We start from the raw sequence: 16,373 nt of genomic DNA on the forward strand, positions 1-16,373 counted from the left end.
GCCCTCTCCATTGGGAGCCCAGCAAGATAAGAGGGGAAGAGAAAAAAACACTGAACAAATAATAGACGCTGAACTATCAAAACAAACTTGTTACTACTTACTGAGAGAGAAAGAGCACTGTATTACTATTCCACGGGTTGGTTGGATCACAGAAGCGGGTTGGTTCAGGAAGAAGGCTTCCGTCGTGGCCCTGACTCAAGCACTTCAGACTCGCGTTCAGCAGAAGAAACGTCCAGGACAAGACATGTTATTTGAACTTGCAGTATATACACACACACAGGCGTGTGAAGATAATGGAACAAAACACGGCTGGTTCACAGAAAGAGAAAGACGCCGCTACGGCACATGAGAGGGAGGCTGCCTCTGCGCTCCGGCATGACGGAAGCCATCCAAGTGAATAGTGGGGGCAGGGTTGACATGTGCACCAACACTGACTGTGTGTTCGGTGTCAACTCAACGGAAAAGTGTGGGGGGAGATATTTAATGCCTGGTGAACAGCTAGTGAACACTTGCTGCTCTTCACTGGAGACTTAGGGTAGCGGTTATCTTTTGGGGCGGCAGCGTAGCCTAATGGTTAGAGCGTTGGACTAGTAACCGGAAGGTTGCGAGTTCAAACCCCCGAGCTGACATGGTACAAATCTGTCGTTCTGCCCCTGAACTGGCAGTTAACCCACTGTTCCTAGGCCGTCATTGAAAATAAGAATATGTTCTTAACTGACTTGCCTAGTTAAATAAAGGTAAAATTTAAAAAATGTAATCTTTACACACATAGGGTGTGCACCCTGTTCCCTATACGGCGCACTACCTTTGACCACTGGCCCATAGGGAGATGCAGACGTAGCCTCATACATGAAGGCCTAACTTAATCTATTGAACCGGGTATCTATTTTCAACCATTCCTTGGCCATGTCCGACTCCTTGATTTGACAGAAGCACTTCCTAGGCAGCTAATGAATGAGTGGGAAGACTGAAGGCTAATGGTTTAAACGGCTACAACCGGCCCCTCCCCACGCCACCCAGCCGGCCCCAGATCAGTGAGCCATTCTCTCAAGACCACCAATGATTTCCCATCACGCGTAATGGACCCTGACCAAAGCTCATAAATAATTACGATCAACCGGCCTTGTCTAAACGACTGCAGAGGGGAGTGTCGAGCGAGCGTGCGTTTGTAGGAGGCTGGGTGGGGGTTTATGTCCAGTATCTTGTTAAAAGACAGCATCCGCGGTCATTTACTTACAGACACTTTCTCTCTCTCACAAACACAATCTGGAGAAACAAATGTTAAAGCCTGTGGGCCTAAATGATGACAGTAACATCAGTAACATCAACTACTGGTGATTATATGTATTCATTGTAATAGCCTATGTCCAACAGGTTTGTCTTCAACGCAGAGGAAACCAAGCTAATGAACTTCAAGGACAACTTAAAGTGTACCATAAAGGTCAGATGTTTTGACTCATTTGTGACTTGCTCGGACAGAGGTGGTTGCATTGCAGGATGGGGGCATGTTCAATAATGCCCTATGAATAAGACTCTCCTTCAAGCCACTCACACGGACAGCGGGGGTGTTGGGGCAGTTAGAGCATAATGCAATATTTGCGGTTCCATTTAAATTCAAGCCTATTCCATAACTAGAAAGCAACCTCGAGAGTTACAGCCATGCGAGGTCCATAATCATTTAACAACCACCCCTTTGGAATAAGCATAATAGCAAATCATTTAGTAAAGGTCTTCCCTCTGATCCTATGATGTGAGGGCCATATCATTAGTATCAGCTGCTCATCTAACCTCTGTTCCAGCCAATCCTTGGGAGAATCTCAATTGGTATTGCTCGACTCCTTGCGTCCTCTCCTCAGTCCTCGTCTGCTTTTGAAAAAGGTCCAAGATAATCAAGGAGCGGAGCCAAGGAGAAGAAACAAATACTCTTGTATGAAATGAGAATAACCCCCTCGCAAAAGGGAATTATGTTTACAGGGGTGGAATCCCCAAAAGAATGTGTCACGTGATCAATACACATGTAGCCAGTTGTGCAAGACTTTCTATAGATAAAAGGATAGGTAGCATATCATTTTTAAATGTGTGCATGTTTTTATCCTTCGAGAAAACAGCAGCTGATTCAAAGGGATGTGGCGGATTTTAAAACACTTCCCGCTAGCCGCCGGGAGGATACTCTTGTGCATCCTCTGCTGAAGTAGGTCATCGAGAAGGTGAGCATAATCCCCGCTCGCCTACTAGCGAATTTACACTCTCCTTGACCACTCAACCACTTATCGGTTTCTAAGTCACGGAGAAGAGTAGGACGGAGAAGTCACGGTGAGGACAGACTTTTGCCCAATTGAGAATCTCCCACTAGCAGACCACTGTGGGTACTTCCTTTTCCTTTTGTACTCACCAACACCACATCCAGTACTTGTTACATTCAATTACACCACAAATAGGCTTGAAGGTGAAGCTTAGAAGGCTCGTTGACCACACAAATAGCTTATTACTACATACAGTACCTGGCAGACCAAACTGAATGTTGTTGAGGGCCAAGTTTGGCCTGCAAGCCCCATTTTGGGCGGCCCTGCTCTATAGCAACAATAGTATAAAACCCTATCCCTCTACTCCACCATCCCCTCTATGTCTGTGTAGTGATGGAGGACAGTGGGAGTAGCCTGATGAATGAAGTACTATAGGGTGCCCACACACGTTGCCCAGTGGGTGAAAATGCGCTTTGGTGATGAAATTTTAATTCCTTATGTTATAAAATATATTTTATCAAGACAAATATGATTATTCATGTTCTGAATCGTTCAGTGGGGCCTTTCTCTAACATATTAACATTATATCCAAACAGTCGGGTTTCATAACCTAATACATCCGATAATAAGCACCAAGCTCTATTGACAGTGGCAAGAAAAAGTATGTAAACCCTTTGGAATTACCTGGCTTTCTGCATAAATTGGTCATCAAATATGATCTGATGATCTGATCATCATCAAAGTCACAAAAATAAACAAACATAGTGTGCTTAAACTAATAACTCACTCATTATTGTATTTTTATTGTCTATATTGAATACATAATTTACATCAAAAACAAAAACGGCGCCCAAAAATACAGATTTCCGATTGTTATGAAAATTTGAAATCGGCCCTAATTAATCGGCCATTCCGATTAATCGGTCGACCTCTACTCTAGACAGCTAGCGGTCCGCGGCTACCAGATGGGCATTCAGGGGACGTCGCGATGGAGGAGCATGTTGAAAAAATCTCTCGGGCAGATTACGTCGGTAGTCCAGTCGTGTTGGATCGGCAGGGCTCCGTATCGGCAATAAAAGAGGTCCAGGCCAATTGGAAAAATAGGTATTGTAGGCCAAGGAGTGGCTGATGGACCTCTTTAGCTAGCCGGGATATGGGCCTAGCATAGGCTAGTAAGTCATTTTTGGTGGCCTTTAACCAAAATAACCAAAAGATATCACCTGCCCCCTTAAGGACGGGAGGTTACCATGTTAGCGCGACTCGAGTCATGTTTGTGCCTGTGAGATTGAGTCTGACTAGTAGAAGTGTTGTCTTCTCTTCCCTAGCAGATGAAACTCAAAACATAGAACAACAACCTAGCTTGTGAACAAACCAATGTACATATTCTAGAAACACAAGGACAAAGTCTCACTTCAGTAGACATTCGTTTCAAGTAAATTAGACCAACTTTTATGCCTGTGCTTCTGCCAGGCAGTGTTGCAGCACGAGATGGAATAGGCTATATAGAATTCATAGTTCTTGACATTGTACAATTAATTTACAAGCAATGAAACGAAATGGCAGAAACACTTTGAAAACAGCTACTGCTGCATTAATTTTACTATAAATGTGATTATACTTGACTATTTTTATTCACAAATTTAAGTGAAATGCTTGCACTGTGGAGCCCTGACCACCCGCCAACGTGGCTGATGAAATAGACATCTTACCCGGAAAATACCAAAATCTACCCGAATTTGGCAGGTGGCGGGTGTTCATTTTAGGCCCTGTCCGTCAACATTTCACAGAGATACGCTTGCATTAATTTCGAATGAATATGAAAAGCGTATACTAAAATGTGAAAACACTACATGTCAAAATGAATATCAATCTTCCCTCTATATTCTTTAACGCACTGCGGAGTTACCCATTGGTCTAAAGATGCATTTTTGATTGGACACCCTAAGTAGTAGCTCTATAAAGTAGTATTATCCTACTCAATTGACACCGTCTTTCAATAATTATTATTTTTAAATATATATTTTAAGGCAATTTTCATAAACATATTCGGGATAGCTAGCTAGATATGTAGATGGAGAGATAGAGGGGAGGGATACAGGAGACAAAGTGAGTGGCAGAACGGGGGATCCAACCGCCGCCTCCACAGGCATATGTGGCAACTACCACTAGACCAGCCACTGTTACAGCTGATGATCCATTACACATTCAGTTTGCTCCTTTATTCATGCACCTCCGTTAGACGGAGACAGTATACCTGTTCCTCTAGTATTGTACACAGTTCACCTACCATGCAGGTCTGTCCTTTCTGTCTGACGTTGCGCTGTAGGCCTGCCCCCTCCAATCTTTGCCAGTGTAGTATAGTAGTTAACTCATCTAACGGTCTCTGTATATTGTAGTATTTCTATATAGACCTACCTCCTGTCTCTGTCTCTGGAGCAGCTGCTGGACCTCTTTCTGTGGCTGGTCACCTGGCTGCCGGAGGAGCTGGAGGAATAGGGGCGCCTTCCGTGATTATCCTTCTTCCTCCTGCTATGGCTGTCCTCCTAGCTGTCAGAGGAGTGGTGTCCCATTATCCCTCACTTCACTGGGTCTGGGAGAGGGAGAAAGCATAACAGCAGGAAAAAGGACGTCTTATTTAATTTAATCAAATCGTTATTCATGGATTCTCAGACGAAACAGTAGGCCTATATCTAGCCGATTAAACTCAACGATTTACGATGGAGTTGAGCGGCGACTAGTGCGGGCTGACTGGAGTTGCGATGTCACATACAATATGTTTTTTATATAAACTATTGATTTGAGCACCCAAAGAATAGCCTGCAATTACACATGACATTGTTCTGTGTAATTGCAGGCTATTATTTGGGTGCTCAAATCAGTCGTTTTAAAAGTTCCAGTCCGCCAACACTAGTCGCTGCTCAACTCCATCGTAAAGCGTGGAGTTGAGACAGCGTAAATCCTGCAATGAACAGCTGTACTGTGGCGAGAGGCTACATTGTTAAATGTCCCCATTCCTTCCTTCCTACAAGACTGACAAATAGCTGGAAAAATAACTTTTCTATTCTGAATATACTTGTGCAGTCAGTATGTCAAAGAGCTAGTTAGCTAACTTCAACTCGGCTCCACCTGCCTTAAGAGAGCTTGGACAGAATGTAAACAATGAACTTACATTATCATAGCGCTAACTAGCGACAGTTTACGCTATCGAGCATAATGGCGAGCTTTGCATTCCCAAATAATTGTTGAAATAGCTACCGTTTATGCATGTGTTAAAAATATACTGTGAAGTTTTCATTTTCAGGTTATAGCATGCAGGCAGAATTTGCCATTTCAAGACTGCTGGCACGCTAGCTAACGTGTTAGCTTTAGTTTGCAGCGAAGCACAGCTGACTAACGTATAGGCATTTTTGTGTTACGGTAAATAGCTACAACGTTGTTACCAGCATTGATGTATTTCAAACATTACTTATACAGTGACTGTAAATTTGGGGGAAAAACAACAATTCATACCAGGTATCATGCGACAAATATTCCTCCTTCATTTGAAAACCACTCGAAATACACCACCATGCACTGCTCAAAAGACTAAACTAGTAGATCGAGAGCACATCGATCGAAAAACGCTCGGATGAAACACGCAGGCAAGAGAATCAACAACAGAGCTATCGTTCGTATGTCTCGCAATCAATGATCTCTATGATACTCATGTCATATTTTACAATTGTGTATGTTTAGCCTGTATTTCGTGAAGTTGCATAACTTTTGTTACGTCATATCGTATATAGCCCAGGCTATGGGAAACAGTAGCCTGAAGTTGTAGGCCTATAATAAAACGGTAATTCTTTTATTTTGAGATATTATGAGTAAAATAAACTGTGAATGTCGAATAATCTCCGAATTGGTTATAATTACAATTACTGCTCATGTCATTTGAGGAAAATGTAGACTTGTAGACCTATCAGACCTGCAATCAAGATTACATTTTTACAATTAGTCTACATTTTAATCATTTAGCAGACGCTGTTATCCAGAGCGACTTACAGTTAGTGCATTCATTTTAAGATAGTTTGGTGGGACAACCACATATCACAGTCCAATCACATATTTGGCGCCTCACATAGAATATAAATTATCATTAGGCATATTTCAAAGGAATATCACCCACACTCTCACTCTGATTCGGCACTGAAGTATTTCTAGGCTAATCAGATTTCACGCAACTTGACGCATTAGGACTTGAAGTCCATTATAGAGCAGATAGGCTAAAGCAAAGTACCATTTCTTTGTTTTTTTTGTCTTGCTTTATGGTTAAGATTGTCGCATTGCATTCAAATAGTACGATATGAAAGCCATGTCAATGATGTCAGACTATTCCAAGTTTCTTCTTATAACCTACTTTAACAAAGGTTTCTTCCCAAATAGACTACCTATTAAATAAACGAGTGAAAGAAAGCATTTGGGGTTGCTTGAAGAACATTCCCATGTGCACCCCATGCATTTGCTCTCATTAGGCCTACTTTGAATTAATAATAATCATTTGATAGGTTTAGGAATAATTTAAGCCTAACATGTATTGTGCTAGAATTAATTGAATATAAATGTTGCTCTTTGGTCCACAGGTTTTGTCTTCACGCGCGCAACACGCACACACACACAAACACACATACGCAAAAGGCACACATACCCACATACCCACACAAAGGGAGCATATCATTTTTGGGGGGTTGATTATCCATTTAGGCCTATTAGAGTGAATAAAGGTTATATAGCATATAAACTCCTAAAATACCATAGGCCTAGTCTAAATAAATGTCCAATAGCCAATAGTTTTCTTGTTTCTCGGTTTTCCTATGTTAAAACTTTAACTCGGAGATGTTTCCATGGTAGCTTACCTATGCGGAATGCTAACTTTTTATTAACTTATTGGAAAGGGTGTTCTATTAGTAGCCTAACCTTTACGACATCCCACGTTGAAATGGATCGAACATGTTTATCTTTGCAATTGATAGAACTTAAACTACTAAAGTGTGTCGGTCTTTGTACTTATTGTGATATAAATAGCAGGTTACAGATTAACTTAAATTCTCTAGCCTAATAGCAGCCTATAATTTCTGCTGCTTTTAGAGGCCGCAGAAAAATAATTAATGCCTAAGGTTCAAGAGCGGAGACACCATAATTTTTAATAAGGGGAATTGTTCGAGCCTGTGTGTGGAAAAAAATATTTTATATAGATTATCAATAAACGCGCTTAATTTTGCATCAAATTTACAAGTGATAGCCTATCATACAGCTGTATCCCATCCCATTCCATTCCGGCTTATATTTAGCCTTTTTCAGTTCACTTAATTGCTTTGTCCCCACGGCATCCAGTAACCTTCACCGTAAATGAACCATTGTTTATTTATTTTGCAAATGTGCAATAATTTCAATAGGCAGTCAACTTAAGAAACCATAATTAACACGCCCAATGGCAACGCATCACATGAAAAGCTTTAATTAAACGTTTAGTTGCTGTTTAACATTCTAATGGCGTGAGAAAGTCTATCGAGATTTGATATTAACCAATATAGTTTCCCTAATGACTTCAGATTAATATAATTGCTGAATTAAAATGTAAATACATTATCTAATAAATTAAGACAAAAATGTGAGATCAGTTTTATCATTTCAGTTGTCATCTGAAGACATTTGAAGAACAAAATCTATTGATCATAATTATCTGGTCATTCATAGCCTCAATTAAAAACAGGCTTGTAAAAAAACAAAATCAAAATCGAATAATGAATTATGCTATTATCTTCCAAATCATGGGAGAAATATGTATTACTTTTATAATTTGTATTATTATTATCATTATTATTATGATTACTATTGCTATTATTATTATTATTATTGTGATTATTATTCATATGATAGCTCCTTATCAAATTATTATTCTTACAAATTACACACTACAAATTACTAACAAGTAACATATACAAACTATCAACACGCAGAATAGTTTATCTGCTATTGCTTCAACTATGTGTTTATTTGCTGTTATTGGAGCAGAAAACATTGTTCAAACGCGTTATCGTTGCATGTGAGTCAAGGTGAGTGTCTGGCTACGGTGAACCTCCACCAAGCATCCCAGTTGGTCCTCTCTTTACCTTTCTCTCTCCGCATCACTGTCGCTGTCTCTTTTTTTCCCAGATCACAGAGATTTGGAGGAAGCTCGGTTATGTGCTCCCCGCACGAGCTTGTCATTTTCAGTTTTAGCCACACCCCTGCAGAAATCCTGCCCATCTCCCTGGTGTTTAAAAAACTAATTCAGGACAATAGCAACGAATCCACGCTTAATTAAATTAATTAGTCCTTCTTGTCAATCTTGGATTAATGGCCAATAGCAACCTCGTAAGAATGATGTGAAATCTGAAGGGCTGCTAATGTGTTTTTCGATGCTGTCAGTACAGGCGAAGGGAAGGGGGCTCATCCCGGCATCCTGAGGGGAGGTAATTTGCACAGATCAAGGGGCAGGCGTTGCAAAGTATAAATACTGTGACTTCAATAGCGGATCACCAGCAGGTTGGAACTCCGCAGCAAGAAGAATTTGTCGAGATCTTATACATTTAGCTGCAGCACGAGATCCAGAGTTGGCAACAACATCACCTTGCATTTAGGTCGTCTAAAATAAACACTCTTGATGTCTTAAACTGTTGTGGAACTGAGAGAGAGAGAGAGAACGAGAGAGCGAGAGTGAGAGACCAAGACGAGGAGATCTCTTGGAGCAGTGATGGAAGAACTTACCGCGTTTGTGTCGAAGTCTTTTGATCAGAAAGTGAAGGAAAAGAAGGAAGTGATCACGTACAGGGAGGTGCTGGAGACCGGATCCGCGCGAGCCAGGGAGGGTCTCGCCAGTGAACCGAATCGCGAGGAAATGAACGATATCGCTCGGGTAGACGCGCGATCGCCAGGCAGGGAACCGGACATGCTGGGGCCAGAGAGGACCAGGGATGTGGGAAGCCCGAAACTGATCGATGGTAAACTAACCTCCTGCTATGCGTTCATACGGTTTTCTTATGCGATGTACTATAATGTAACTGCTTTGAGGTTAAACAAAGTCAACATCTTTTTGAATTATGCTCTAACGTTCATACTTTGGGAATACCCCGTGCGCTAACTTTGACAAACATGTCACCGGCCTAGTCAAAGAAAATATCCTTGCATGCTTTTGTGTATATCGCTGGGGGGAAAAACAATGAAGGTGTTGCTTCTATAAGTTGGTGTACGTTTATATGCCTACGTGCATGTTTTAGCACTCTTTTGTATTTTGAATTGTTCCCAATTACACGTTTAGCTTTATGTGACTGTGAGGGACACTGAAAGTAAGCTTACGTGTATAGCCTAGTTGTTGTCATAATGTGTAGTGGCTGTGTAATGCAATGTACGAGTGTACTATCAGGTCCGCAATTGAATTAGGTTGGGCTATCCGGTTAAGTGCTTTTCTGTCTGAAGAGAAATGGTATAGCATGCTTTTCAAAGATCAACGCATTTATTTCGGAATGATCAAGTCCACAATTGGACCATGGCTGGGCACTGTGTAACCCCATCTGAAGCGCGATGTAATTTCAGTAACAAGAAACAATGTGCTGTATTGAGATATTCATCAACCGCATACAGACAAAAAAAAGGCTGGGAGAAAAGATGGCTATTTAAATGATCCAATAACACAAAAAATCAACAGGCCTAGCAGAAATTATTTATATTCATCTGTGTTTATGTTTTTCATACATGTTCTCTAATCATTTAATTTGATGATGTCATCAGTAATTATGCATCCTAATCATAATAATAATAATATTAATTGGAATAGGTATTTTCGCTATTATTGACTAACATATTGATCACTAATTGCATTGGCCTAGGACAAACAAATAGCCTAATGTTGCATTAGCTGGGATGGTAATCTTTGTACGTCTTCAAATGTTAATAATCAGTCGTTTCACTTTATTCAACCGTGGAGAATGACATTGAGCAGATACAATTAGATAAATCCCACACTTGCACAACGATTTGTACTATACCTTAGTACAAATCATATCATAGCCATTACAATACAATTGTAGTGACATCATGAAAAATATCAACCGAGCTGCTGATCCTATATCCTAAACAGGAAAACACGAGCTATGATAAGCGATAGGACATCCAACAGTGAGCACCTCAATGCATATTTATAAGGAGTTAACAATTGAAGACCTTTCCGTAGGACTACAAAACATCCGAAGCTGATATTGGTTTAATGCTTGGGAGGATGGATCCACATGTTCGCTTTAGGAAGGTCGTTGTGTGATGCCATCTCCTCTACCCTTGTATAGCTGAGGCCTTTTTACTCACCCTCATTCATTTGCTGCTACCCTTCTCTGTAGGTACCACGCACATGAAAGAGAGAAAAGAGGACACGAAGCAAATGGAGGACGAGGCACAGACTAAAATCAAGCAGAGGAGAAGTCGGACTAACTTTACACTGGAGCAATTGAACGAGCTAGAGCGGCTATTCGACGAGACCCACTATCCAGATGCCTTCATGCGGGAGGAGCTGAGCCAGCGGCTAGGGCTGTCCGAGGCTCGAGTACAAGTAAGGGGCTCTCTATCTTTTTTAGGTTTGTTGTCTATGTGTAAAGATGTCGTGTGTTGCTCATATTGGGAATATTTGACAAAAGATAACCCGATGTCTAGAGAGGAACAGTTGTCCTCATGTTCTCGACTATACTTTTACGCACAGAGGGAAATGTACCACTACCGGTCTCTAGAGAATGGGGTTTATTTACATGCTCCTTGTGGCCTTTTTTTGTGGGGGGGGGGCATAGCACCATTCTAGAAAGTTACACTATAAGCAATTGATCAACATTTTATAGTTGGTGTATTTGGCTATCAAAAAAACTAAAACTGAAATGTTAAAATGGATGAAATCTCATTTTCTGAATATGCTGTGTGTGTCTCTCTCTCTCTCTGTGTGTGCGTGTGCACGCGCGTGTGTGTGTGAGCGAGAGAGAATAAAGAAAGAGTGAGAATAAAGAAAGAGAGAGTTATTCCATGTAAAAAATAATAACGCTGTACAGTGTATCTCAATTAAGGCCTAGCATCTTGTCATATAGGTAGGCCTATCGTGCACACCACATTGTGCCAAGTTTCAGATTACAATTTTGTTTAAAAAAATATTATTATACGATCAATTTAATTTTAAATCAGACATTCAAAATCCTGTAGAAAACAAACACAATATTTTTCCTCACTTTATTAGTAACCTATATGTTGCTCGCACGAGATACATCTGTCTTGTATTTTTTTCCACCGGGAAAGACCATCTGTACTACTGAAACTCAATAAGCCGTTTCGGAGAGGGGGGGACTTCAGTCTCTGTGTAACCGGAGAAGAGTGACTGAGCCGAGCAATGACAATGAACATAGACATCGGTTCTGATCTGATTTATCAAACTCCATAATATCTTATTTCAGCCTCTTTCATCCCTTATGCATCGGCCCAGGGAGACGACGGAGCGAGTATTTATTCACTGAATATGTCGGTTCTTTCTAAAATATCATAAAACGAGCCAAAAAGACCTCCCTCCCCCATAAAAGTTAAAGCAAGCGCTTTTTGCAACGTATCCCGGCGAGAGTTGGAATTTTACCAAGGCGTATTGTGTCACAAGCAAGGCGAGTGCAAGGAGCACAGCTCGAGGATTTACATAAATTATGTATTATTTTCTTCCCAAATCAAGATCTGCTGCTTTTTCTATTTTCAGTACATGATGTAAACGACCATGCGATTCATGGGGCCCTTTTCCAGCCACAGTTGCATGCAGGGATGAAATGACCATTTCCGGCACAAAGGCCAATTTCTTTTTGTTTTAAAGTATCAACGTCTTTGCTTACTTCGCCGTGGACTATTTTGTTCTGTTTTCAGTATACGTAAAGATTTATAATAAAATCAATAAGACACGAGATGTGTGTTATATTGCATTGTTGACACGGCTACGTGGTCAAAATATGAGGTTGGCGCTTACGACATATTGATAGACTTATCAATATAATTTCCATGATGCGCTCTGTGCAGGAGAATTGGTAAACTGTGTTGTGGGCTAATTTATCCACAGCTTTGTAGGGGATTCAAAGTAGATTATCATAGTAATGAGACGCCTTATCTCCGTTCCAAGATAGCCTACTCCTCGGAACATTATGCTTTTAAAGAACAGACATAAAGGAAAATAGCTATCCTCAGAAAGAGCTTTGTGAAGGGCGTGTTATTGCGGTAATTAAACGAAACTGTAAAGCATTTAAATGCTTCAGTAACATAGATTTTCCTGCAGATTAAGGTAATTAATTTCACCAGCCATTAATGAGAGAGAGCTTTTCTCAGATCACGTTGCTCAGATGTCCAAAGCCGTAATCACTTAATGCTATCCGATATCAGAGAAGCAATTCGGTTCTTCTGGGACGCTAATCTATAGAAAGATGAAACCAGTGCTGAGAAGGTAATTTATTTTGATCAAATATAGCCTGCAAATGTCAAACAAGTGTGTTTACACAGCTATAATATGATAATAACATTCCCCCTTTTCGTTGTGGTCTACTTTCTTACGTTGTATTTAGCCAGCCCCCTTGTACATGTAATAATTAAAATCTGGTGTTAAGCGTGCGCATTAATATTTCAGGGCTCCTGTGGGATATTGTTTTTCTGCGGTTGTTGTCATTTTGAGCGGAATTACACATGCCCTCACAAGCAGCTGCCAATCACGGTCACTAATTAATTTCTCTCCCCGCAGGTTTGGTTTCAGAACCGGAGGGCCAAATGCAGAAAGCAGGAGAATCAGTTACACAAAGGTGCGTTTTTATTCTTTGTCCATCTGCAATATCCTTTTTACGCGTCGTGATAATAATGGTTTACATTTTTAAAAGGGTTACAAGAACATATTTGAAAACCATAACCATCAAGGGTGCCTACAAATTGAAATGCATCAAATGCACAACAACAAATGCTTTCCAACCCTGTTCCTGGATAGCTACCGTCCTGTAGGTTTTCACTCCAACCCTAATCTAGCGCACATGATTCTAATAATTAGCTGGTTGATAAACTGAATCGGGTTAGTTACAACTGGGTTTGGATTGAAAAATACAGGACGGTAGCTCTCCAGGAACAGGGTTGTAGAGTCTTGCTACAGGATATATGGTGCAAAAAAAATCGATAGCGTTTGAATGGCAGTAGGCTCCCTGAATCTTTATCCTGATGTGCTATTTGCACGCCATTATTTTGGATAATGGAATTGTTTGTTGTTTCCAGAGTATAAATATTTGCCTCAATTATAATCTGGAGACTATTTCCCTTACAGATGTCCTATCTTTTCTTCCAGGAGTTCTCATTGGAGCCGCGAGTCAGTTTGAAGGTTGTCGCGTAGCGCCATATGTCAACGTGGGGGCCTTACGGATGCCATTCCAACAGGCAAGTTACTTTGAAGCGTGCAGTCTTTGACTAAACCAATCACCAGACTGATGTCTTGGCACGGGCCTTGTCCAAGTGGTATGGGACAACAGTGTTCCAATAATAGTGGGTTACAAAAATCTTATTCAGATAATCCTATAAGGCCTTTAGGCTTGTTATCAGACCCTCAAGTGAATACCCATTGTAGCCTATGCCACATATTAATATAAAATCCCCCAGTCGTTAGAGATTCTTAAATTGTGTCCTCCCGTTGTGATACAGACATTTGATTTAATTGATATAGTGTGTTTTATATCGGCTTGCATTCAACAATATGAATCAACAGACATGCGGGTTGGATTCTCAATTCCATCTCAATTCCATCTGAAAGGGACTTGAAAAAATGTATTGAAAATGCCATTTTCAAATTCATATAATCGGATCTTGTAATTGAAATGGAATTGGACCCAATGAATACTTTATGAAATTAATACAAGACAGCCTTCCACAAGTTAGCTAATATGTTTCTCCCCTCTCTTCCCCCATTCGTGCGTCCGTAGGATAGTCATTGCAACGTGCCGCCCTTCTCCTTTCAGGTCCAGGCGCAACTGCAGTTGGACAGCGCGGTGGCCCACGCGCACCATCACCTGCACTCTCACCTGGCAGCGCACGCCCCTTACATGATGTTTCCGGGCCCGCCATTTGGTTTGCCCTTGGCTACACTCGCGGCTGAATCCGCCTCTGCTGCCTCGGTTGTGGCCGCAGCTGCAGCCGCCAAAAACACCAACAAAAACTCCAGTATTGCAGATCTGAGACTCAAGGCCAAAAAACACGCGGCAGCTCTGGGACTGTGACTAGGCGTGCAACAAGGCGTATATGGCGTCTAAAAAGGCCTACATGATTGACTTGAGAGTCATCAAAAACGCAGAGGCATCAAAACAAAAAATGCTTTACAAAGTGAAAGCAAGGACATATATGTTTTTTTGTTTGTTTTTTAAACGAAGGACATCATGTATAACTATAGAAAATAGGCTATTTATGAGATAAAAACAAAGATAGACTGTGAAATCGATAATAAAGGGCGGGAGTTGGTGTAGGCTAAGTCTTGGTAAACTGCACCAACGTGAAACTAGGGTGGAGGTGTCAACGAGCAAGATTTCCAAGAGGAACGATGCCGCATGGGACGTTCGACTCTTTGTGAAACAAGGAGATCTATTCTGCGTTGTTTTTCATTATTAGGCTATGTTATTTCCTTTTGACACTATAGAGGCTGGCCTCGTTATATTTCGAAAACGTGTTCTCTGTAAAGGAAACAGCGGATGTTCGTGAACGAATAGAGACAACAACAACAAAAAATACACTTATGTGACAGGTTTTTTTCTGTTCTTTTTCTTGTCCAAATGAAAACTCCTCTGCAGTGTTGCATGAATGTCTTTCCTCACAGATGACGTTATTTGAGTCGGTTCCATTTCACTCTCGTGCTCTCCCTCCGTGGACAGCAGACAGACAGATACTCCGAGGACCTGATGAAGCTCTCACTTCAATGTCACAGTATTTGGATCGCGTGGCTTCTAGACGTGTCGGGATGTGTGGAATTGAGACATTTGTCCGAAAATGTTACATTATTTTGTGAATGGTGAACTTCGGTTAGTCTATGATGTTTTATACAATGCAACGGAGTGCATTTGCGAGTGATTCGACCCACTGAATGCGCAATATATGTCACACGTTAAGAACGACAAAAGATTTGGTCAATAATTGCAGTAGGCTATATGTGAGACGGTACGGAGCACATGTAAAATATGTTAATACACAAGAAACATGCATTATTTTTTGTTATTTTGTGGCTTATGAGTGCATTGTGAGAGCATTTTTGTTTTCTATTTTACTGTCCTTCCGTGTGTAAAAATCATGTGCATTCTGTAGGCTATGTAATGTTGATGTTTTTATAACAGTGAAAGTGAACGTAGCCCTACCTGAGGCACGGATTTCTAAAAATATCATAGAAATTCTTATACTTTTTTCATCACTTATGTGAAACGTGAACTCACCTGAACAACATGTTTTCGGTTCATAGAATAAATCAACTGAAGTTTCTTTCTATGATAGACTCTGTTTACATTATTTTTTCATTCAAATGTGTCTCATGTGTGGGGTGTAGCCTAGTTTCGATGGATAAACTTTTTAAAAAATATATGAATTTCATATGATTATTGCTGTATTATTCCATATTATTTTTGCACTAAGGGTATAATTACAATTATTATAATGGGCTAAGATGCATTATTATTATTTAGTCTACTACTTATACAGCTTCTGCTACTACCATTGATTGTATTCAGGTTGTAGGCCTTGCCTACACAGACTTATGGAAGGCTACATAAATTATTCATGTTTCGATATATTTGATCCAGTTGTGTCAGGCCCGTTTAGCCACGTGTTCTTTTTTTTCTCAGGATCATGGACATCTTTGTCATAGTCCCTAACCTTTCCAAACCAGTACATTATTCAAAATGTTTTGTTATATTTCAGACCTCTGTGGAAAAGATGTCAAATATCGCATTGAAGACGATAGTAAAAGGCGTATAGAATATTACAAGTCCATTGAATACACAGAAAAATCCCGAAAAGACAGGAAGACTGTTTGATGGCGTGTAATGATGGCGTGTAATG

The 16,373-nt window shown here is 40.6% G+C and overlaps 1 protein-coding gene and 1 long non-coding RNA gene across 6 annotated transcripts in view; one reads left to right on the plus strand and one right to left on the minus strand.

Annotated features, from left to right (window-relative positions):
* LOC123993120 overlaps positions 1-5,837 on the minus strand; it is a 211,473-nt gene extending 205,636 nt beyond the window's left edge. For all 4 annotated transcript variants that reach the window (XR_006831367.1, XR_006831366.1, XR_006831368.1 and 1 more), the window contains exons 1-2: positions 5,754-5,837; positions 4,659-4,833 (exon numbers count right to left, since the gene is read on the minus strand). This is a non-coding gene — a long non-coding RNA (uncharacterized LOC123993120). The remainder of the gene's footprint in view (positions 1-4,658; positions 4,834-5,753) is intronic.
* A 2,898-nt stretch (positions 5,838-8,735) lies between these two features.
* Positions 8,736-15,803, plus strand: LOC123994007 (short stature homeobox protein 2-like). Of its 2 annotated transcripts, none has more exons than XM_046296487.1 (5): positions 8,736-9,262; positions 10,652-10,860; positions 13,048-13,105; positions 13,612-13,721; positions 14,261-15,803. In XM_046296487.1, exons 1-5 carry the CDS (start codon positions 9,016-9,018, stop codon positions 14,552-14,554), a joined length of 918 nt encoding a protein of 305 aa, XP_046152443.1. In that variant the 5' UTR covers positions 8,736-9,015; the 3' UTR covers positions 14,555-15,803. The 2 variants fall into 2 exon arrangements, with proteins under 2 accessions (XP_046152443.1, XP_046152444.1); XM_046296488.1 differs by having other exon boundaries at positions 13,633-13,721.
* Positions 15,804-16,373: the final 570 nt, after the last annotated feature.

Source organism: Oncorhynchus gorbuscha, linkage group LG13 (genome assembly GCF_021184085.1).
Source record: "Oncorhynchus gorbuscha isolate QuinsamMale2020 ecotype Even-year linkage group LG13, OgorEven_v1.0, whole genome shotgun sequence".
Classification (NCBI taxonomy): domain Eukaryota; kingdom Metazoa; phylum Chordata; class Actinopteri; order Salmoniformes; family Salmonidae; genus Oncorhynchus; species Oncorhynchus gorbuscha.

What these genes read in the sequence shown, in the direction of transcription:
- LOC123994007 (XM_046296487.1), top strand. Translation starts at nt 9,016, where the DNA reads ATGGAAGAACTTACCGCGTTTGTGTCGAAGTCTTTTGATCAGAAAGTG. An exon ending in GGAGAATCAGTTACACAAAG is followed by an intron (nt 13,106 to 13,611) that starts GTGCGTTTTTAT and finishes TTTCCCTTACAG; the next exon opens with ATGTCCTATCTTTTCTTCCA. An exon ending in TACGGATGCCATTCCAACAG is followed by an intron (nt 13,722 to 14,260) that starts GCAAGTTACTTT and finishes GTGCGTCCGTAG; the next exon opens with GATAGTCATTGCAACGTGCC.